Genomic DNA, 22988 nt, shown 5'->3' on the forward strand with positions numbered 1-22988 from the left:
AACAAACTGTGTTGTCTTCTTGTAAACAAAGCTCTTCTTTTAAAGAAGGAAATTATAAGAATAAAAGTGATGAAACTTAGATTATGCATTTTTGTTACTACCATGATACGTTTATTTTCTTTTTGAGGTCCCAGAAAAATTCACAACCCTGTTTTTCATCAACCAAATTGTTCCCACAATTAAAAAATGCAAAAGATTTACCCATTAATTGTAATGATAAATAGATTTTTGTACTAAGTACTTTAGATGAGACAAATGTGTGGGGTTTTAACAATATTATCTTTCAAAAAAGAAAGTAAAAGAATGTTAAGAAAGTGCAGTTTTGAAAGCTACCGTAGAGGAACAACAAGCAGCTACAAAATAAGGTGCATGTTACTTTTCTGGATGCTTTTGATCCTTCTTGCTGAAAGAAGAAAATATTTTCTAGGAATTTAAGTGTTTCTTCATTAAGGATTACTGTACTAAATACAAGTGGTTTGATTTTTGAGAAGAAAAATATCAATCTCTTTTTTATTCGTTCAGGGAACTGGATCCTGCTCCTAATCCTCCTCATTTTCCATCTTATGTGATTAAGGCAACCTTGGACTATATTAGCAGCTGTCATAAAAGCAAATTAAAAAGTATTGTAGCAGTTCTTTCTAAAAGCCCTGTAAGTATGTAATTATGATTTTCTTTTGCTGTAGAATGTGAAATTTTGATTATGGGTACCCTTTAGTTAAATTAGACATTTTCATCATTTCTATATGAGGAAAACACAACCTTAGACCCTTTTCTGTTCATTTGTTTGCCTTCTGAAATGGAAGATGTCCTAAATTCAGGGACAGAGTTATATGCATTATATAATTATATTACTTTATTAATTATGATATTATAGGGATAATATGTCTTATATAAATAATATGTCTTATGTAAGTATGTAAATTATGTAATTATCTGCATTATATAATACATGTAAAGTAGAGAGGATTATGTTAAAGGTTGAGGAAATCTCTGTGTACAGACACAGTTTAGAATGTGACATTTGTCACATATCTGAAGAATGTTCTAAGATAATTATATTTTGTCAATTTTAACTAAATACAGCCTACTATTAAAATGTAAAATTTACTTACTTTTACTGACGGTGTGAAAATTTATACTCAGGGATATTTTTTGACACTTGATTTTCATTTGTTAAAGGCAAATATGAAGACAGAAAATTATGCAGCTTTGCAATAAATTATAAGTGTACTAGTGTCTTCTAACTTTGTTCCTTAGAAATGTATCTGTTTAAAGTTGTGCTGTTTTATTGCATATGTTGTCAACAACTTCATTTGTTTACTCTAAATCATCTAAAAATAGGAAAAAACCAACTTTTCTGAACTGTGTTTTATCTAAATCTCTTGAGTGTAAAAGTTAATGTTGCCAGCCAGTGGAATAAGTTTTTTTAAAATGCTACACAACCTGCCTAGTGTTTTTTAAGTTTACAGTTTTAACAGTTGCAGCCTGTAGTGTTGTGTTCTGTGAAATAGTGCATCTTGCACACATGTTTATTATGTTTGGAAAAATATAGGTTGAATTCGTACCTAATGGTTTCATGGGTTTTAATTGATGTTTCTCTGTTAATAGACATTGCCATAATTGTTTGGCTTTCTGAAAAATGTAGCATTTCTCATGTGGGGGGAAATAAAATAAGGAAAATGAAGAGGTACATGGCTTGTAGTTCTGTTTGGAGAATTGATTTCTCTGTAGGTCTTTTGTTTGTTTAAAGCAATAAAAATAATGGAGCTTTTTCGCCTATGTTAGGTTTTAAGTTTTTAAGGTTTTTTTTTTAATATCTGTACTGACATTCTGAATAATTATTTTGCTCATATTTTATTCATTTTTAGGATTCATTCCAGAAAATCCTTCTAGCTCTTTGTAAGCATGCATCAGATACAAAAAACATGTATAAGAAACACAGAGTTCTTACAATCTATCACTTGTTTGTTGGTCTGTTACTTAAAGAGATCAAAGACAGTTTAGGAGGAGCCTGGGCTTTTGTCCTTAGAGATGTAATTTACACCCTGATTCACCACATCAATAGCAGGTAAACAAAGTAGTTACCTTTAGTTCTTCCTGTCTGAGCTCCCTTGCTCCTGTAACTTTACATTCTGATATTGCTAGCAGTTGTTAATTAATCTGTGAAATTAGTTCTAGTTTTCTAAAATTAAAAATTAAGTTGCTATTCTTTCATAATCTCAGAATTTAAATTTAGAACTTGTACTAAAATATGGAATGTGCTAGCCTTGTGTTTAGATGTTTGCTGTACTGCAGGTTTTGTATGTGTAATATGCTATCAAATTGTAGAAACAAGCAGAGTTAGGCAATTTTGATGACAAGGTGTTTAGGAGTTTAAAGCATATGAGAGAAAGATTCAAAATGTGGAGTTAAATGCAAAGTAAGCACATGTCAAATAAAATATGCCTGTTGAGTTAATAAGAGTGTAGAAATTTACATTCTCACCACAAAGTACCTATAGCAAAGTGAGAATTGGTACACGTTGTCTTAGCTTTAGGATTCTTACCTTTCACGTAAGATGACTACACATCTTTTCTTACTTGAGCTTTAACTTTGGATTTCCCAGACAGTTATTAGCCTACATGTCTCTGAGTTTATGTATAAATTGATTTCTTGGCTGGTTTGTAGCATTTTGTACCCAGAAATGTTGAAGAGATGTGTGTATTCTATATTAAATGCCATTATTATGGCATTACTCTTGTTATGTTGAAGACTGAACTGGGGTGGAGGCCACTGATGCACTGAAGAGCAGCACTTCTTTTCAGAGGGACCTCAGAATTCTGCTCAACAAAACCCTGATGATCTGAATTTGAAACTGATCCTGCTTCAGGGAGGCAGCTGGACTAGATAATCTCTATACAGGTGTCCTGTATAGCCATACTTTTTTTTTAAACTAATGATCATTTTAGATAGAGGAGGATTCAGAGAGCATGTTTTCCATTTTGTTCTGCTTCTGTCAAGATTGTCCTGATAAATTATAGCTTAAAACCCTTTAGAGTTTTTTTTTTTCTTTTTGGTATGTATTTTTTAACAAGATTTTATGCCATTTCCTAAAGTAATCAGTCAAGTTCACTGTGTTTCAGTTTGTCTGTGTCTCCTGAGCTAAGCCTTTAGAGCTGGTTGATGCAGTTGATAAATTTTAAAGTTTAGAATCAATTCCTCCTGATTTTCTTTTCCTTTTCCCTTATTATTACTTGATATGTAAAATGTTGAGACAATGACAATTTGTATTTCTTGAATTTTGGTTTGTTTCCTCTGACAGACCCGTCATAGTCAGAGACATATCGGTGCGCAGCTTTTCCCTCTGCTGTGATCTTCTTCATCATGTGTGCCACACTGCAGTTACATGTTGCAGTGATGCTCTGGAGACCCACCTTCATGTTATTGTAGGATCCCTGATACCTCTTGCCATGGACCAGCCTCAGGTTCAGGAACAGGTAGTTTTGTGATGCTGCTTATTCCTTACCTGCTAGTTTTCCAGTTCATGTTCACTGTTCTTAAGGTTCTATCTATACTCATGTTCAATTTTGGTTAGTTTTTACTATGCTTTGGAGATTTATATAAAAATTATTGTTTTGGATGTAATACCATGCCTTTAATAAATGCAGTTTTGCCAAATAGCACATCAAATTGCTAAGCAACTCCTTAAAAAACTCTGTGGATGATTTAATGGGAAATATGATGAAAACTTTTGGTACAAGAGGATATCTGAAGGACAAAGAGGAAATGTGTGAGAATAGGTGTGAGAAGTTCAGCTGTTTATTTAATGAATGATCATTAAAAGTAAATGTAGTACATAAGTATTAGGAAGGAAACAAAGCTGTTTCTGTTGTGTAACAAACGTTGTTTCCCCTCTGGTATTGTTTTTTATGTGCATTGTGCTGGGGGTGAAGATAAAGAGGATTCAGAGACTTGTAGTTAGTAGCTACAGGTGAGAAGAGTGTGCCTGTTGCACTTCAGTCCTCATGTTGCCTTCTGGCTTAATCTGATTCCATTGTACCATAGGCATTTCAGTGGTTGCACTGTAGCCCTACACTGCCTGCTGACCCAGCTGAAAATAACCTGGCAATCTTGTTTCACAGCTTCCTGACTGTGATCAGGTTTACAATATGTCTGTGTAAACAGTTGCACATGCCACATCTGCAAAGGCCACCTGTCTGGGTATCCCTGAGCAGGAACAAAGTGAGGAGGACAGAAATTTCTCTGAATTGGAACTGATATCAAATGTGAATCCTTCTCATATCATACTCCTGCAGGGATGCCCACCCTCTAGTGATCACTGTTCAGTTTCTTCTTTTTATTTTTTCTTCTAGCATTGAATGAGGGCTAGTTGATATTTTCAGGTAAATACCCTCATCATTTGGGTTTAAAACACCTCAAAGGTGCTTGGATTGAATATCCAGTTATATTGATTTTTAAGTGAAGAATAAAAGCAATGTTTTTCCTAAGAAATATGGTACCTCTTTGACATTTATTCAAGTTCTAGATATGTTGTTATACAAATTCTGCCAGAGCTCAGTTATTTGGGTAGTGAGGTTTGATATATAGGCATTTCTCTAAATTCCAAATTACCACCACTTCAATGAGAACAGTAAAGTCCTAGTTACACCAGAACTGTTTGGTTGCAGTGAATTGTTAAGTCATTGTGAATATCATAGAGATTATATTGGACATCATTTGAAATCAGTTTCATCAAAAGACAGAACAAAACCACAGGCTTGGATAGTAAAACCTTTGATTTCTGGAGGAGGAGGAGCAAAAATTCCTCACCATTTTGGAATCTATCTGTGATTTTTCCAAGCCTCTAAACATCTTACAGCTTTTAACAGTGTAAATAAATTATCTTACTATTTAATAAAACTTAGAGAAATACAAAATTTATAACCTGAATAAGAAATACGGCTCAAAAATGTTCATCTGTCTTTTTTGGTTTGCATTTACTTTTTTTCAGGTCCTAGGCTTGTTGAAGTACCTGGTGATAGATAATAAGGATAATGAAAGTCTGTACCAAGCAATCAAGTGCTTAGATCCTTTTCCTGAATACCCAGCTTTTAAAGATCTGCGAGCAACTCAACAGAAAATAAAATACAGTAGAGGACCATATTCTCTTTTGGAGGTAATTGCATTTTAAAATACATCTCAGGCATAGTGTTTTTTGTAATGCAAATTTTCCACAGAAGAATAATTTTCTAACTACAGTTAAAGTTTAAATGAGATGTGGATTCTTATTATCGGCAGTTTTAGCCATGGACTTGTAGGTCTCCATTTTTACTTTTCATCCACATTGTGAACTTGCTGATAGCCACTTCTTTACCTGAAGCCTTTATTTGTATGCTATGTGTGCTTAATCTAGTGTTGTTTCGCAGGAAATTAATCACTTTCTCTCAGTTGGGGTTTGTGATTCACTGCCCTTAACACGGCTTGAAGGACTGTATGATTTACGCAAAAAGTTGGAACAATATAAGGATCAGATGAAGGATCTCCTGAAAATTTTCCAGGGTACTGATACCTGATTGTGTTTTATTTATTTTCTACCTGATTTTAGGTGTTTAGTGATGTACTCTATTCTAATTTGACATGGAATGGTTTGGGGTTTTTTGTATCTTTAACAGGGTAATTATATTATATTTGACATGCAAAGTAGATTGACATTTACGGTTCATGTAACATGAAAAATATCTTTAGCAAAGTGCATTATAAATAAATAGATAAGGTGCTACATGGCAGAGAGGATTAAATACCATTCAAGCTTTTGGCATGGGTCATGTATAATCATGAGTGACCAGGATAATGTAGAAGTATATTGATTTGTGGTAGCTTAATGCATTTTCATGTACATGAATCTCCCTACTGTCTTAAATGAAACAAAGCTTCAATTAATTGAAGACATGTTAGAAAGTAAAACTCTCAGAATAAATAGTAGGATTTGTTTAGTTGGATTTTGACACATCCCAGGATTGTGTTTCAGCCCTCAGTCCAGACCTGGTTACTTCCTAATTTGGTTTTCAGATAATTGTGCCAGACCATTTAAATTTTCTCCTCTGCTTTAAGTTTTCATCAGCTTGTGTACATTGCAGAAAGATGAAAATAGATAATGTGATTAATTGTAAACAAGTACAAAGTAAAATTTGGATAAGAATTGTAATGCCAAATGTAAGGTCATGGTGTACGTGCATTTTGTCCCCCACGTCCTGTATATCATTTACAATTTTACAAATAAGTCTCTTTTGAATAGACTTAGTGAAATGACAACAAGCTTGTGTGGAACAACTTCCATCAGAGGAGAGCCTGGTGAGATTGGAAAAGAGATTGAAAGGAGTAGATAGAGCTGTATGAACTGGTGAAAGGAATGATGAATCGTAGTAGGCAGTAGTTGCCACTTCTATCACAATACAAAGACAGAGCAGTTATACAAGGGAAACCATGTAATTCTTAAAAATATATTCACCATGGCACTTAATACTATTTACTATGGAGATTAACAACATAGCTTACCTTAAAAGGAGTTGGACATATTTTATAGAGATTAGGTATGAAGATGTGCTCAGGCAAAACCTGAGAGGTACTTTCTCTTGCTTTGCTAGAGATGGGCTGGCAAGGCTTTGCCTTGCTTTTTTGCCTTGTAATAAAATTCTGTTAAACACTTACAATGTATTCTGTGTATTCAGTTTTCTAAAGATGTCAACAAAGTCTGATTCCAGGTTTGCACTCCAGTCAGGACTTTTAAAAGTACTGCTTTCCTGGGTTTTTTCTTCCTTACACTGACAAATCATCATATTTTTTCCTAGACCATTTTGTTTCGAATGTTTATTTTTAAAAAAGACCTCAGGCAGAGAGCAAATATATAAAGAAATACTCATCTTGAGAGTTTGTAATTTGGTGAAATTAGTTTGGCAACTGAAAGCTAATCAAATTCTTAGAAATTCCTGTCAGAAAGCCTAATTTTGAGGTATTCCTTGGATTCAGATTTAGAACGGAATGATGAATTAGCTTAAGGGCTGTTAGTGGAGCCACATATTATGACTTCACTATTTCAAATAGCACTCTTACACCAACTTATGCTAATATTTCATATATTTAATTATCATTTTTTGCATAAAAACACTGAAAAATAATAGCATAAGTGCATTCTAGTTTTGGGGATTCTTTGGCTTATTCAAATGCACAGACATTTTTCCAAGCCATGATGAATAAGAAAAATCAGTAATTTAGTTGATGTACTGTTTAATACCATCTTGCTTCAACATTAATAATGCATATTGATATTTGTAGGTAAAAGTCACTAAAGCAATGTTTTCTTCTAATAATACTTCTAAATATACTGACATGCTTGGCATCTGTTTTTCTTTCTGAATGATAGAAAAGCCAGAAGATTCTGTAGTAGTGAAACTGGTGGTGAGCTTACTGCAGCTGTCCCAGGTGGCAGTTAACCACACAGGAGAAAAAGCAGTGCTGGGTAAGTTAATTAGTCCCACAGGCAAATTATGGCTGTCATTGCAAACACCAGATTGAAACTGTGATTGTTCTCAGTGTTACTTCCCACTGTGATTTCCACTTCAGCACACCAACACAGAGTGTGAAGGAAAGAGGAGGGAAATAGATTTTGTTTTCATTCTGATGAACATTTAACATCCCTTGTTAAAAATTATTTTTTGAGGTTGGTTTTGCTTTGCTTTATTTTATCATTTTTCAATAGTTCTGTATTTTAATAAAATACTTTGTCTGGAAAGCAAATGAGGAACACATTTATATGTAAAATGTAGACTAATTCTTACTGAGTTTGTAGTCTACTGTTTGGGCTCACACAGACTACTGTTTGTATTTACCATACCTTTAGGGGTTGAAAATGAGTGATTCTGGCCTTTTGCTTTTTCCAGTTTCTAGCAGAAGCAAACATAAAATACATATCTGATGTGAGCTGGAAAATCCAGAGCCATAGGCACTCCTGGAAAATTGAGTTAAAAAGCATAATTGTAGTATTTATGAGTCTCAGGCTGCAAAATTTGTTCACTTTATGATTTTAATAATAAAGCTTCTTAAGTGATTATAAACATTTGCTGATTCTTACCCCATAAGAGTGTCAGTTTTCTCAGGGTGAGACCTGATCTTAGTGTGCATAAGACTACAGAAAGACTGTAAAACTACATGTATTTGCAGAGGCTGTTGGAAGTTGCTTGGGAGAAATAGGTCCCATGGATTTCTCCACCACAGCTCTTCAGCGTGCTGAAAATGCACTGGATTCTAGAGCAGCAGATTTACTTGAAGATAGAAAACTTCAGTGTGTCTTTATAATGTTAATTCAAATAAACACTGCTTTAACAGATAATTGGTGAGTATACTTAATTAATTAGTTAACTTAAAAGCAAAATAGGAGCCATTAAGTTCTGTGTTGTTCACATCACCTCAGAGTAACTCTCTGAAAGTGTTAGAAGGGTCACATCTGTTAGTGTCCAACCATGTGCTTCTCCAGGGCTCAGGTTATTTACCCAGTCAATCTTAGATGTTTCCTAGAAATTCTAGGAAAATTAGAAAGAGGATGTAGATCAGGTAGTGGGATGCAAGCCAGAGAGTCTCCTCTGTGCTGTAGAGGATAGCAGTGCTAGGGAGTGAATACTCAGGCTTTGTTTTGTAATAAAATATGCCATTGCACCATTGGTTGTGGAGTTATTTGTCTTGTGTACTTCCAAAGGTGATTTTGAAAATTAAATACCTGAATTAAGTTAATAATAGCAATGTTATATATGTTCTTTTTTCAGTATTGATGTTAGAGCTGCTGCTGTTTCATGTTTGAAAAACATATTAGCCACCAAGTCTGGCAATGAATTTTGGGAAGTTTATAAAAGTAAAGCTGACCCCATGTTAATCTATCTACAGCCTTTCAGAACATCTAGGAAAAAGGTACTTCTGGTAAATCTTGTATACATGGCATATGCAGTAGAGAAAAGAGAAATAAATATATTTTAAAAAAAGAAGTAAATTTGAAAATATATTTGAGATAGGCTTTGATAAATGACAAGTTTGGTGTCTATATAATGGCAAGTCTGATAGCTTTTGTAATTCTGGTTTTTGTTTCTATTTTACCAGTTGCAGCTTTCCCTTCACATAGGAAATTACTAGTTTGACATTAGAAAGCTGTGCACTTTAATTTAGACAGACAATTTTTTATTTCCTAATTAAGAATGTTATACATTCTTTCTCAACATTGCAGTGTTATTTGATGCAAAAAATGGTGAAAAATAAGCCAGAAAAAAGTAGATAATTAACCATAAATCAGACATTCCCTAATTTTCAATCTTTTTATTAGTAAATTAAATGTGATCCCTAATGCGACCTTGTTGATGTCACCTGTAAAATTTTATTTTTAATACTTTCAGATTTCCTTAGAAAACTTTACATTTGCATGAACAAAATTTATGTTGTTAATATTGTTAATCAGCTGAAGGACCAATAATAGTTAATATGTTTTAATGTGTGCATTGCAGTATGGATTTTTAAAATGCCATAGCATTTTTTTATATTTGCAATATGTATATTTTCCTTGCAGTTTTTTGTAGTATCTGCTAATGATATGGAGGCTCCTTTAGAAAGATTGGATGACACAAACCTGTGGATTCCTCTGGGAGAAAGTCATGAGACCTGGATCAAGCATCTGACTAGTTCAATACTGGACAGTGGAGGTGTGAAAAATGAAGTTCTCCAGTTAATGAAACCACTGTGTGAGGTGAGCTAAATCATGCATTTGTACTTGGATGTGTGCTGTGATGCACAAATCATACAATTACTCATCTTGATGGTAAATGGTAATTTCTGCTGTTAAATAATTTAGGGTCTTAATGATCATATATTGCAGGTACTCATGAAATGTACTCTAAAATGCAGGGTTTGAGAGATAATTGCAAACATGGGTAAACTTCATATGGCTGCTTTAAGTGAATACCAGCAAAGCCCTGGTTTGTGTGTTTTTTCTCAAGCATTACATGTTTGTTTGGGCAATTGTGAGTTTGGTTGTAACCTGAGAAAGACAACTAAAAAGCATTTCTTACTTAGCAGCTGCTGTGTATTATTGTTTTCTAGGTGAAAACAGACTTGTGTCAAACTTTGCTTCCATACCTGATTCATGATATCCTTCTTCATGACTCAGATGAATCTTGGCGAAATCTTTTGTCACTTCATATCCAGAAGTTTTTTACAGCCTGTTGCAAATTTGCCTCATCTAGTAGATCTACTCCAAATTCTGATTCAGGTAATGCCATAATATTTTTGTTTCAGCTAAAAAGAGGAATTCTGGTTGTGAAAAAGTTATCTTCTGATATCAAATGTATGATGTGCACTTGTAGGCAGGCAGAATTTAGAAGCTTCTGCCAAGCTGATCTTTTTTGATGGAGATACCAGTTCAATGGTACCAGAGAGCAAATGATGGAAGCCCCTTCAAACACTGTGATTCCCAGAAGCACAATCACTTAGTTTGGAGGAGACTTCTGAGATCATTGAGTCCAACTTGTGGCTGAGCACCATCTCCAGGGAAAGTGACTCTCCCACCTCCCTGGGCAGCCCATTCCAGTATCTAATCACCCTTCCTATGAAAATTCTTCCCACAAAGAATTCTATGCAAGGGATACGTACTGAGGCAATAGTTGAAAAAAAAAAAAAAAGAAAGAAAAGATAAATAGGAGCTTTAAATGGAGTTCTCCAGATGGAAAACTGACCCAGTAACAGGAAAAAAAACAAACCAAAAACCAAACATGCCAAACATGGAGAGGTATGCAGCCCATTTTATGAGTGATTGTTTACAGAGGTGCAGTAGCTGACAGAGCAAAGATATGTTACTTCTAAATTTGGATTCATATGTCATCAGTATTTGAAGCAAAAAAATTAATGTCTGGTGTGAAACTAGCATTTTCCTCAAGTAGAAACTGTTGCCCTGTGAAAACAAGAAGAAACCTCTTCCTAGAAAACGTAGATAATTTTAATTCCAATCCATCAGGATCCAAACTTCAAAAAAACAAGCAGTTAGACATGGGAGAGTTAAATGCTTCTGAACAGGTTTATTTCTGTTGAAACACACAAATTTCCCAGGCTTTAGTTTTCTTTAGGGGAAACTGCTACTTCTGCATCCTACTGTAATGTAATAGTGGTTAAACCTTTGCCTGTGTGTTCCCTATTTCTTGCTTCTTGTAATTGGTAATTCAAAAATGACCAGGGCAAAGAAGAAGTTCTTAATCCAATCACCAGAACATAACCTGTAGCCATCTGATTTTTATTTTAATCCAAAGCAACACATGGAAACATAGATTCTTTGAAACTATGTGTGGAAAGTAGGGGGGTTTGTGTCACCATACACACTCGAAATTCTGCAATCAAGTAATTTAATGAGAAGTATTTCTGTGACTTTGGAATAACTTACACAGCAGAAGCCTAATGGGAGAGGTCTGTTACAGAGCTTTTTAAAATGGTATTAGTTCATGTCTGAATTCTGTGAGAAAAAATAGAATCCATAAACTAATAATACAAATATAATTTCATAAAATTATGATGTCAATATACTATGACAATAACATCATGTAAGGAGAAGAAATACATTTTACACACATGGCAAACTATTAATTTAATTTTGGAAATGCAATTCAAGGAATTTTTTGAGTTATTTTCTTGATTGACCTTTATATTTTGTAAATGGATATGTTATGACTAAAGTTAATTATATCCTTTCCTTTGAAAAATGCATCCCAGAGCAAGAAGCCCATAATTTTAGAAGTTTGGATAAAGTATCTCGACGAGCCATGCTTGCTGTTGTTGATTACTTGAGAAGACAAAAGAGGTAAATTCAAGCTTTTCAAAACATTGCCTTAATTCAATTGTGACTGTTCAAAGATCTGTTAATACTGTAGATTAAAGAAAAAGAACATGGTAGGGAATATGTTGATTAAAAGAAAAAATATAGTGGTGACCTTGCATTTGTTACAGAGTTGGTGTGGCTGCTGTTCTAACTATGCTGAAGGAATTTTCTAAAACCCTTTTGTCTGATAAACTTCTTGTGGTGTGGGTTTTCCAGGGGCTAAGATAAAGTTAGCCTTTGGAAAACTTTATAGTTAATACTGCATTTATTTTGTTTAATGCTAGAGAAAAAGTCTGTTACAGCAGTATTAAAGTCTTTATTTAATCAGATCTGTTTCAGGTACAGTTTTTGAGGACAGCTTTTGGCTAGATCTGAATTATCTGGAGGTTGCTATAGCAGCACAGTCATGTGCTGCTCATTTCACAGCCTTGCTCTACTCAGAAATCTACGCAGACAAGATAAATAGAGACAAGCAGCAAGAAAGGTAGGAGTGCTGTTTCCTGACAGTTCTGGCAAAATGGATCATGTTTTGTGAGTCCCAGCAGTGTTTTGGTTTTAGTTTATGAAAAGGCAAGGAAGCTTTAAAAATATTCCATAGGTATGCATATGGACTTGGAAAATATTTCCAGTCCTTGAATGTGATCCAAGCCTCAAAATAGCATCATATTGACTTGTAATCAGAAACTTTTCACAAGAGGGGAAAGAAATCCCAGAATCATGACCAGAATTGTGTGAATAGAGCTAAATGATCCTTGCAGGAACTTTCTTCCATGACAGACAATTGTCTTTGTTTTCTGGTCTAGCAAGATCAAAGTATGGAACTAGTTTAAATTTTGTGAGAAACTTCTGTAAGGTAGTGAAAATATAACAAAAGTTTGATTGTACGCACATATGTGAACTAATTGCTTTTCTTTTTAGAAGTAAGAACACTCCAGGCATTCACAAAAGCAAATTGATTTCATAAAAGATTAGCAATTACAAGGTGTGCATGGGGGGGGGGGTTCTCCAAAACATCTTGGTGTTAAAATCTCTTGATGTTGAAATTTGCAGCTGAAGTGATCACTTCCTCATTCTGACGGAGAGCCATACTGAATAACCTGGGGATATGACAGTCCTGTGTTTATTGTTTGTGCTCCTTATTTCTTGAGTGTTATCTCAGAATTACTTTAGTTCTCTATATGAAATTTCATAGTGAAACATTTCTTTTAGATCTTCTTTTAAGGCAGCTAAGAGTTTGACGTTTGAAGAGGAAAGTCAAAAAACACCTATTTCTACTTTGAATGAAAAAAGTAAAGAAGAAACTGGCCTAAGTTTACAGGTACCTGTGTGTGCTTGCTAATCTGAATGCAAACCTTCTCATACAATTCTGATTAACAGTACATTTTATCTGAGCTGAGGGTAGATCTAGTTGAATTCAGAAAATGTGTTTTAAAGTTCTCCTCATACTTTAATTCAAAGTCAACTCAGTTGCCTTCCAGACAAATTAAATTGAGTATTTGTTCACCTGAAACACTAACTAACTGGCAGGTTTTAAATCACAGCAAAGCAGGCTTTGTTTGCCGAATGAACTGACTTCAGGATAGTAGCTAGCCAAATATTTTTCAGTTTCTTTTGTCATATACAAATTGTGACACATATTCATTGCAAATCAGCAAGTGATGTAGAAGCTGTAATTATCAAAACCAAAGTAGTGTTATCTCCCTCAGGTTTATTTGACATATCAAATATGATCCAGTAGCCCTGTCTACTCTCTCATATTTTTTCCATAGTTCATTATTCCTGAACTGTGCATGTGTCATTTTTAAGATGTGTTGCTTAGCTGGTGTGTCTGAAGCTCATTCAGTATTATTGACTTCTGCTTTTCAGCTAGCCCACTTAAGGCCCAGTTCTAGATCTTTTAAAAATAAATTAGCATTGAAAGTAGGCCTGAAGAGTTTTGCTAGACTACAGAACATTTTTTCCCAGTCATGATAGCAGGCTCAGGTGCTACATAAAGAAAAATAAAGTAGTGATGTTATCTGTGAAAACATTTATAGATGGATATGATTTGTATAAAACTAGCTTGAGCTGGTTCCAAAAAAATAGTTCTTTGTTTTGTGGTGCATGTTCTAGGACCTTCTCATGGACATCTATAGAAGCATTGGAGAACCTGACAGTCTTTATGGCTGTGGTGGAGGAAGAATGTTACAGCCATTGGCACGGTAAAATTTATTCATGTTCTTATGTTCTTTAAAGGCATTGCTTTCTTTTACTAGTGAGGAACTTAAATTGAAAACTTTTTTTCACTTACAACAGGATAAGAACATATGAGCATGAAGCAGTATGGGAGAAAGCCCTTGTAACATATGACCTTGAGACAAGCCTCTCTCCATCTACTCGCCAGGCAGGAATAATAGAGGTAATATTATTTTATAAGAGGAAATAAGTCTAAGAAGTGATATTCATCATATTGACTCATTTGTAGTGAGTCCAAAATGGTTTCAGGATCTCTTTGTAAAGTGATCTCTTCATTAAGCCTAGCCCATTGTCATAGGCATCCAAACTGGGTAGTGGAAGACAAGTCAGTATTTGTTCTGAAAACATTAAGGTTCTTAGTCCCCTTGTCACTCACCATAATCCCCATCATGGGTAATGAATTTTGTGAAATACTTAAAAATAAGTAGAGTCAACATGGCCAATTCATAAAATGACAGGGTGTAGAAAGTAATGTAATTGTTATTTTTGCTATCTCCTTTAAACCTCTTCATTGTGGAACTATGGTTTTTCTGATACAGTAGATAAAAAGAATTAATGTTATTTTGAACCATTAAAATAAATTGCCACTTTTAGCCTAAAAATGTTTTTACCTGTTCTATAGGTACATATATGTTTTTACCTGTTTACCTCTATACCACAGAGGAATATGTGTTTTCCCTAATTTAATTTTCCTATGGTAATTTTAATTTCTTACTGCAAATCATTTAGTATCACTGTTAAAATTTTGGTGTGTTTGTCCTTCATAGTGGCTTGACATGTCATCTGATTAATTGGTCACAATTATAAAGACATTATGTCCTTCAAACAGATAGGAGTTATAGGAAATCTTTTCAAATCCTTATCAGGAGAAAGGTCATTAAGAAGTAAAAATTATTTACTTACTTAAAATTTATATACTTGCCACCCGGGAATAATGAAATGGAAAAATGAGCTAGTGAAAAATGAGATAGTTAATGTGAAGCACGGTGTGAAAATTTATTTCAAAGAATGCCAGCCACAGGTAATAAAACCATTTTTCTGGAGCTGCAGATATCAATAGTGTGATTGGTAGTCTTATTAAAAAGTTTTCATTTTATGTGTAGAATTTAGAAATAGTTATGGTCCTGTCTTTCCTGCAAAAAGTTTCCAAAAGTGAAACAAAGCCATTTAACAATAGCAGTTCTGTTTAATAAAGGAGAAAAATCAATTTTGAGCAATTTTCTTAATTCCAGGCTTTGCAGAATTTTGGGCTTTGCCACACTCTTTCCATGTACTTAAAAGGGCTGGAACATGAAAACACTGAGTGGTGTGCAGAACTCCAGGAAATACGCTACCAGGCAGCATGGAGGAATATGCAGTGGAGCCACATCTCTTGTGTCAAGTAAACCATCTTATCTTTTTGCTAGTTCCTTGAGCAAAAGGCAATAGGGTCAGATCCAACTAAAAAAAGACAAGATTAGAATATAGTTTCTGTGAAGCAGGTCACCTAATTAATCTTAATCATTGAATTGAAAAGCAATGTTTTTCACCACTTTTTGTTTTCCTGAGAAATTGTACACAGGTGATTCTGCTTTTTGATTGTCTGTAACACTAAACTGAAATTTTCCATTTTTGACTCATATAGTAGTTGTATCTTAAGTATGAGAGAGGGATAGCTTTTAGTATCTAATTTATAAGAAAATAGGGAAAATATTACTCAGTAAGCCACAAGAGATTATCAAGTCCTGGATAAGCAAACACCAGCATTGATTAATGTCTACTCCCTCATAAGGATTAACATCCTGGAGGATACTGCTGGATGCCTGGCAGCAGTTATTTGAGGTGACTGGCATCTAGTGTGAACTCTGTCCTTCCTTAGTACAGCTGCTTCATTGCACAGTTCAGGAGGAATATAAAATAGACTCATGTTTTGGCAAAATCAAAAAAAAAAAAAAAGTCACATGATGGGATCTTCAATAGCTCCTTCTACATCAATTTTTAGTAGTCAGGAGACTCTTACAGCAGGATAGGGAACATACTCTTTATGTGTTCATTTCTCTTCTCCTGCACAATCTTAAGATCATTGTTTAGACACACGTGGAGAACTTCACAAACAGGCTGTTTGAAGGGCAAATGCCATGCCATAATCAGAACAAACTTTGTATAGGTGAGATAGAACACGATTCAAGAACAGCTTGAATTTATAAAACATAAAATTAATTTAAAAATGTAACGCATCACTTTATTGTTTTTGTAATGCAAAACAGCAACCTATCCAACTGCAGAAAATGTACAACTGAAAATATTTGTCCCACAACCAAAATTGACTTCTTTATAGAGAAAACATACAGTTTTAATTTTATTCTATGTTGCCTTTTATTTGTTAGAGATAAAGCAGGAAGTCCAGGGTACCATGAATCATTGTATGATGCTCTTCAGTGTTTACGAGATAAGGAATTCTCTGCTTTCCATGACAGTCTTAAAGATGCCAGGTAACAAATTCTATGCAAATACTGTGATGTTAGAGAGAGATATGGAGACAATGTGTGTGTTTGTAGTCACAGGTTATGTATGAAAGACTATGTTGGGCTTAGATAAAGACTCATGCATAGAATAAAAACCACTTCCAGGCTGACAGCTCTAAGTTTTTTTAACTTCAGTTTGTCATCTGTGCATATGTAATTTGTGTGCTAGTTGGAGATACATTTCCTGTGCACATCTCTTGCTTTGTGGACATCTTCATGGTTTCCAGTGCTGAATGCTCTTCTTTAGCTGAGCTATCACATAGATTTTGGAGTTTCTGTGTGCTTACTGTATTTTCATTTATTGACAAAATTAATTTTTTTTTTTTATTTTAATGGTAATACAAAGTAACTCTAAACAGAATAATTTGGCTGTTTAAATTCTGTTCACTGTATGGAAATATATTATGGATATTTGGAATGACTTACTGATATTAAATTAAAATAATCTACTATTTTTCTATTAAATCCATAGAGTGAATGAAGTAGAAGAGCTGTGCAAGGGAAGTCTTGAGTCTGTTTATTCATTATATCCAACCCTTTGCAGACTACAGCTAATTGGAGAGTTGGAAAATGCAGGTCTGCTGTTCTCCAGGTGATTTCTTAAGATTGTTTCACACCACTATCTCAATTTTCAGGATTTTTAGTAATCAAGCATAGCGCAGAACTTAATATGACCTCAACAGATTTTATTCATCAACATCTCAAACTTCATATTGAAAATGACAAGGATTTTAGCTTCACTACGTTAAGACAATTTCAGATTCTCTTTATTTCCAGGCTGGCTTAATTTACAGCCTAGTTTGAGTTATTTGATATCAGCCAATACTCTGTTTTAAATAATTGTTTTCTTCGTGTTGAGTTCCCTCATACTCTGTTATGGGCTGATGTTTGGACTGGCTCCTCTCCTTGCTTCCCCCGTGCAGCTGCCGGTCCCTCCCTCGGATGGTTTTATCTAGGCTGGTGTTTTCCGGCTCTCTCTCTCTTGCTGCGCTTCGGTTGTGGGCTGTGTCTTGCTCTCTGCCGTCTGCTCAGCTGTGACCCCCTCCCCTGGCTTCTTTGGCCGTTTTTTCCCTTTTCCCCTTTATTAACAAAAATACAAAAGAAACACTCCCCCAACCCAAACCCAGATGAGACGAACCCAGCCGGTCCTCGCCGGGGAGAGCGGCAGAGCCTCCCAAGCCGACCTCCAGCAGCAGCCCCCGAAGTCCAGATCCTTGTCCTCCGGAGTCGGTGCAAATCCCTGGAGCAGGGAGAAGGGAGAGAGGGGGAGGGGCAGCTGGGAGCAGGCCCAAAGCAAGCCCAAGACAAGCTAAAGCGAGCCTAAGACAAGCAAAAGCAAACCCAAGACAAACCAACACGGGGCACAGACAAAACAGCTGGGGGAAAAGGGAAAAAAACCAGCCAAAGCAGCCAGGGGAGGGGGTCACAGCTGAGCAGACGGCAGAGAGCAAGACACAGCCCACAACCGAAGCGCAGCAAGAGAGAGAGAGCCGGAAAACACCAGCCTAGATAAAACCATCCGAGGGAGGGAACGGCAGCTGCACGGGGGAAGCAAGGAGAGGAGCCAGTCCAAACATCAGCCCATAACATACTCCAAGGTAACAGTCATATCTCCTAGCTTCTGTGTTACTCAAGTAGCTGAGTCTTCCTCTTCTAGTTTCTTTTTTAAAAACATTTTCCATTTCTGTAATGACATCCATAGCTTTACTGGAAGCTGTGTCAATTTGAATAATTTTCTTCATGGACCTCTACTACCATCAATATTGTTCCTAAATACTTTTTACTCATCATGCATTTCACTGATATTTAGTGAGAATTAATAACAAGTCTTTTTTTTTTGGGACCAATTGCAGATCTGTTACTACTCAACAACTGAATGATGTTTATTTGAAATGGCAGAGACAGTCCCAGCTTCTCAAAGACAGCGACTTCCATTTCCAGGAACCTGTCATGGCTCTGCGCACCGTAATTTTGGAAATCTTGCTTGAAAAAGAGAGTGAAAATACTAAAAGAGAATGTATTAAAGACCTCCTAACCAAACATTTAGTGGAGCTCTCTAGATTGGCAAGAACTGCTAAAAATACTCAGGTAACAAATTTCAGGAAGAATCAGAAACAGCCATTTAGTTTTTTTCATTTATAAAAGAACTTCATTTTTAACACTACTAATGATTAACTGTATTCTAAGTTTGTTCAATAAATCAATTAATCTGAGACTTAAATTATATAAAATTTATTAATAAATTGTATTTATGGGTATGTTTTTTGGATTTTGTCCATAGGTGTAAGCCACTGAATGAGGTAGATAGTACAAAAAATGATATTTTTAGTCAAGAATGCTCTTCTAGGTCTGTTTCTAATTTTGCTGCAGTTTTATCCAGCTTTCACTTGCATCATATGTTGTAGTATTCCAGGATAAAACTGCAGGGATAACTTCATTGCATTTTTGTATTTAATGTTATCTTCAAAGTTTCATACTCTCAAAACACTGTTGCACTGTGGTGAATCTATTTCAGTGAATGACTTACTGGGATTTGCAGTATCGGTGTTTTTTTCAGTAGCTGATGTATTTAAGGTCCAGAGTCAGCCTTGTCTTGTTCTGAGTGGTGCATCTGGATGAGTAACTCCACAAGAATTTACAGAGTAACAGTATCCTCCAAGGACCTCTACAGAAAATAGCTCCAGCTAACAGTTTAACACTTCACATATGTGAAACTAAATTGAACTTGTATTTCAACAAGGTTGTAACTCTTTTTGTGAATAGTTATGAAAAACTGTAGAAGAAGTTCAGTAGAAAAACTGTCTTTGATTTCATGAATTTGCAGAGGCACTTTACTCAGTGCCTCTGAAGCTGTGTGGGGAATGATTTCAGACATTTTTGTCTCATGCCTGCCCAGCTACAAACACTGTGGCATTGAGTGTCCTGTAAAAGCCTCAAGTTCGTTAAAAACGTTGTTTGCTCCTTGTGCTGTCATAGTGGTACTAAGTAGTGAGGATGCTACTTTACCAGTGATCTATGTGAAGATTTAGGCATCCAAAAGAATTAGTGTATGATGGTGCCATCTTTAAAATTAGTTTTCTGTGGTCTGTAATAATGTATGTAAAGCATGTAATAAAGTCATAATAATTGCCAAGTTGTAAATCTATTAATTCAGTAGGTACTGACTATAGAATTTCTCTACCTCCAATTTAAAATGTTAAACAAAGATGCTTTATTTTAGAGTTTGAGAAGTTGATTCCAGTCTATTTTTGTTGCAAATCAGGATTTTTTGCAAGTGTATAGAAAAATAACTTCATATCTTTACTGCAAATAGATTCTTAGCATTGTATGGGCAAACTGTGCTGCACAAATAGAGAAAATGGAGACGGAATCTTAAAACAAAACTTGCTGTGAGATACAGGTATTTTACTTAAAAGAATTGTTCATGGTAATTTTTTTCAATTTCAGCTTCCAGAAAGAGCTATGTTTCAAATCAAACAACACAATCCAAATGGAAATGGAGTTTGTGAATGGCAACTTGAAGAAGCTCAGGTTTTCTGGGCTAAAAAGGAAGAGAGTCTGGCACTGAATATACTTAAAACGATGATAAAAAAATTAGATGCAGATTGGATTCAGGTATGTGTTACCTAATGTATAAACTTATGGGAATTAAATTTTTTAAGATGCTGATTCCACATTCAGAAGTTTTCCCATAGAAGAAAATTAAAAGCCCATCTGCAGTATTAAATACTAGTAGGATTTGTACTTTCAAAATGTATGAAGACAAAAAAACTTTTGTTAGCAAATCTTTTTGTGGGTTTTCAAAGTCAGTCTATAAGATTGGCAAATGTGATATCAAATTGGCAAATGTTATTCGTAGCCCAACACTAAACCATGTCCCTAAGCACCACATGTACATGTCTTTAAAATCCTTTTTAAATAGGGATGGTGACTCTACCACTTTCTTCGACAGCCTGTTCCAATGTTTGACAATCCTTTTAGTGATTAATATCCAATCTAAACGTCCTCTGGAGCAATTTAAGGCCATTTCCTCTTGTCCTACTGCTTGTTAACTGGGAGAAGTGGCTCACCCCCACCTCACTGCCCCCTCCTTCCAGGCAGCTGCAGAGTGATGGGTCCCCCCTGAGCCTCCTTTTCTCCAGGCTGAACACCCCCAGCTCCCTCAGCTGCTCCTCACAGCACTTGTGCTCCAGACCCTTCCCCAGCTCCGTGTCCCTTCTCTGGACACGCTCCAGCCCCTCAGTGTTTTTCTGGCAGTGAGGGGCCAGAGCTGAGCACAGCATTGGAGCTGTGGCCTCAGCAGTGCCCAGGGCAGGGGGACGGTCACTGCCCTGCTCCTGCTGCCACACCACTGCTGGCCCAGGCCAGGATGCCACTGGCCTTCTTGGACACCTGGGCACACCCTGGATCATGTTCAGCTGCTCTCTGCCAGCACCCCCAGGTCCTTTTCTGCCAGGCAGCTTCCCTGACACTGGCTGGGGTTGCTGTGACCTGGCACTTACTTTGTTGAACCTCATAGAGTTGACCTTGGCCCATCAAGCCTTTACAGATCCCTCAGGATGATGTTTCTTAAAATATGGTCTACAAATACTTGACTAGAACTTAATTTTTTGTATCACTGTGGTAAAAATGCCTTTATGTCCATAACTTTATGTTTACCTGTGATGGCGTTCTTTGAGAATTTCTGGAGGATGAAAGACATTTGCTTTGAATTGAATGTAGATTCTTAAACAATATCACATTTCACAAAAGCTGGATTATTTTGGGCCAATTTCTCTATACATACCAGAGCAAAATCAAAGGTAGCTGCTCTTTTGATTTCTGTAATCTCTTCATGAATCAGTTGATGAGGCCCTCCAAAAATTTAGTCCTTCCTTGTATGTACCTTGTCCATGTAAGGAGGATTTGTGTTTTCACAGCCTGTGATGTTCACATAGGTATTTCACAGTCAGTGTTGCCATCTTGGTCACATGGTCTTTAATATGTACCCTGTATTAGAAGTATTTTACAGAGTTATCCTATTCTAAAGTTATAGCTGAACATCCAGTCTGGAGACAAGTCCTTTGGAAACCTGCTCCATTGTCTTCTCGAAACACTTTTGATCAAATGTCCATGTGGAAGTCTGGCTGAGGAATTTGATGGTCACACATGATTATTGTGGTTCCTGACTGTTACCTATGGAGTTGTCTATGGTACTTCAGACTGAATAGGGATATTATAAAATACAATTCTGAAAACATGCTGTGAATTTTAAAAAATTTTATTACATTTTGTTACTGGTCTATTCTGCTTTTGATTGTTCAAACTATCAGGTATTTTAAAATGTTCCTTTAAACTTCTTAAAACTTCTTTAGATTTCTTAAATGTTTATTTCACTCTCCTTTAGCATTACATAGAATGTGAATGTGATGTAAGATTATTGACTACTGTAGATGTGTATGGAAAATACTCTGTAGATGCATTTTGTGTAATACGCCTCAGTGATTGAATTCTATTCAGACTTTAAAAGCTTTGGAAATTGCCTGCCTAGTATATAAAAGATATTTTTGTTCAATGCCTCCCTCTCTTTAATTTTTTCTTCCCGAAACTTGCTTTTTCAAAGGTGGAGAAAGATCCTCACCTGAAATTGATGTATACAGAGTGTCTGAGACTCTGTGGAACCTGGTTAGCAGAAACATGCTTGGAGAACCCTACAGTCATCATGCAGAAATACTTAGAAAAGGTGCATCCAGTCTTTGAAGTACAATCTTTGAGATAATGCTGTGTCAAAATACAGTGTTAAAATGTCAAGTAGATTTTTCAGTGCAGTCCTTATTTTTCTATATTGAAAATACTGTTTCTTATATAAATGTTACAGTTTCACGTTGTATTGTGTAGCACTGTAACTTTGTTAAGTGTTCAGAATATGGCTTTGTAGAAATCACAGTGTAAGGTCTTTTGTTGCCTTAGAAGTGCAGTGATTACAGCTACTAGTCTATAGTTTCCCTTTCCTGTTCCCTATCCCTACTTCTTCCTTCTCGGGACAGATTATTCAGTTTTTCAGTATGCCCATTGTACCACAGAATCAGGTTGGAAAACACCTCTGTGGCCATGGAGTCCAGCCTGATCCAACACCACCATGTCAGCCAGGCCACAGCACTGACTGCCTCGTCCAGTCTTTCCTTTAACACCTCCAGGGATGGTGACTCCAACACCTGCCTGGGTACCCCACTCCTGTGTCTGATTACTCTTTCTGTAAAGAAATTCTTCCTAATGTCCAACCTGAGCCCCCTTTGGTGCAGCTTAAGGTTCAGGTTATGTCCTCTTGTCCTACCACTTGTTACTTGGGAGAAGAATCTGACCCCTCAACCTGGCTACAGCCTCCTTTCAAGGAC

At 35.8% G+C, this 22988-nt stretch overlaps 1 protein-coding gene across 3 annotated transcripts in view; it reads left to right on the top strand.

Moving 5' to 3' along the window:
* The window catches only part of ATM (ATM serine/threonine kinase), a 55830-nt gene that overhangs the window by 18759 nt on the left and 14083 nt on the right, over positions 1 to 22988 (top strand). For all 3 annotated transcript variants that reach the window (XM_079298647.1, XM_079298648.1, XM_079298649.1), the window contains 21 exons: positions 523 to 649; positions 1869 to 2068; positions 3302 to 3476; positions 4991 to 5155; positions 5406 to 5538; positions 7400 to 7495; positions 8197 to 8368; positions 8796 to 8937; positions 9584 to 9760; positions 10114 to 10282; positions 11770 to 11857; positions 12204 to 12359; positions 13085 to 13193; positions 13988 to 14076; positions 14171 to 14273; positions 15343 to 15491; positions 16477 to 16581; positions 17087 to 17206; positions 18468 to 18702; positions 20062 to 20229; positions 22217 to 22336. In XM_079298647.1, the coding sequence (XP_079154773.1) occupies positions 523 to 649; positions 1869 to 2068; positions 3302 to 3476; positions 4991 to 5155; positions 5406 to 5538; positions 7400 to 7495; positions 8197 to 8368; positions 8796 to 8937; positions 9584 to 9760; positions 10114 to 10282; positions 11770 to 11857; positions 12204 to 12359; positions 13085 to 13193; positions 13988 to 14076; positions 14171 to 14273; positions 15343 to 15491; positions 16477 to 16581; positions 17087 to 17206; positions 18468 to 18702; positions 20062 to 20229; positions 22217 to 22336 (2998 nt within the window). The remainder of the gene's footprint in view (positions 1 to 522; positions 650 to 1868; positions 2069 to 3301; positions 3477 to 4990; positions 5156 to 5405; positions 5539 to 7399; positions 7496 to 8196; positions 8369 to 8795; positions 8938 to 9583; positions 9761 to 10113; positions 10283 to 11769; positions 11858 to 12203; positions 12360 to 13084; positions 13194 to 13987; positions 14077 to 14170; positions 14274 to 15342; positions 15492 to 16476; positions 16582 to 17086; positions 17207 to 18467; positions 18703 to 20061; positions 20230 to 22216; positions 22337 to 22988) is intronic.

The sequence above is a fragment of the Erithacus rubecula genome, assembly GCF_903797595.1.
Source record: "Erithacus rubecula genome assembly, chromosome: 1".
NCBI lineage: Eukaryota > Metazoa > Chordata > Aves > Passeriformes > Muscicapidae > Erithacus > Erithacus rubecula.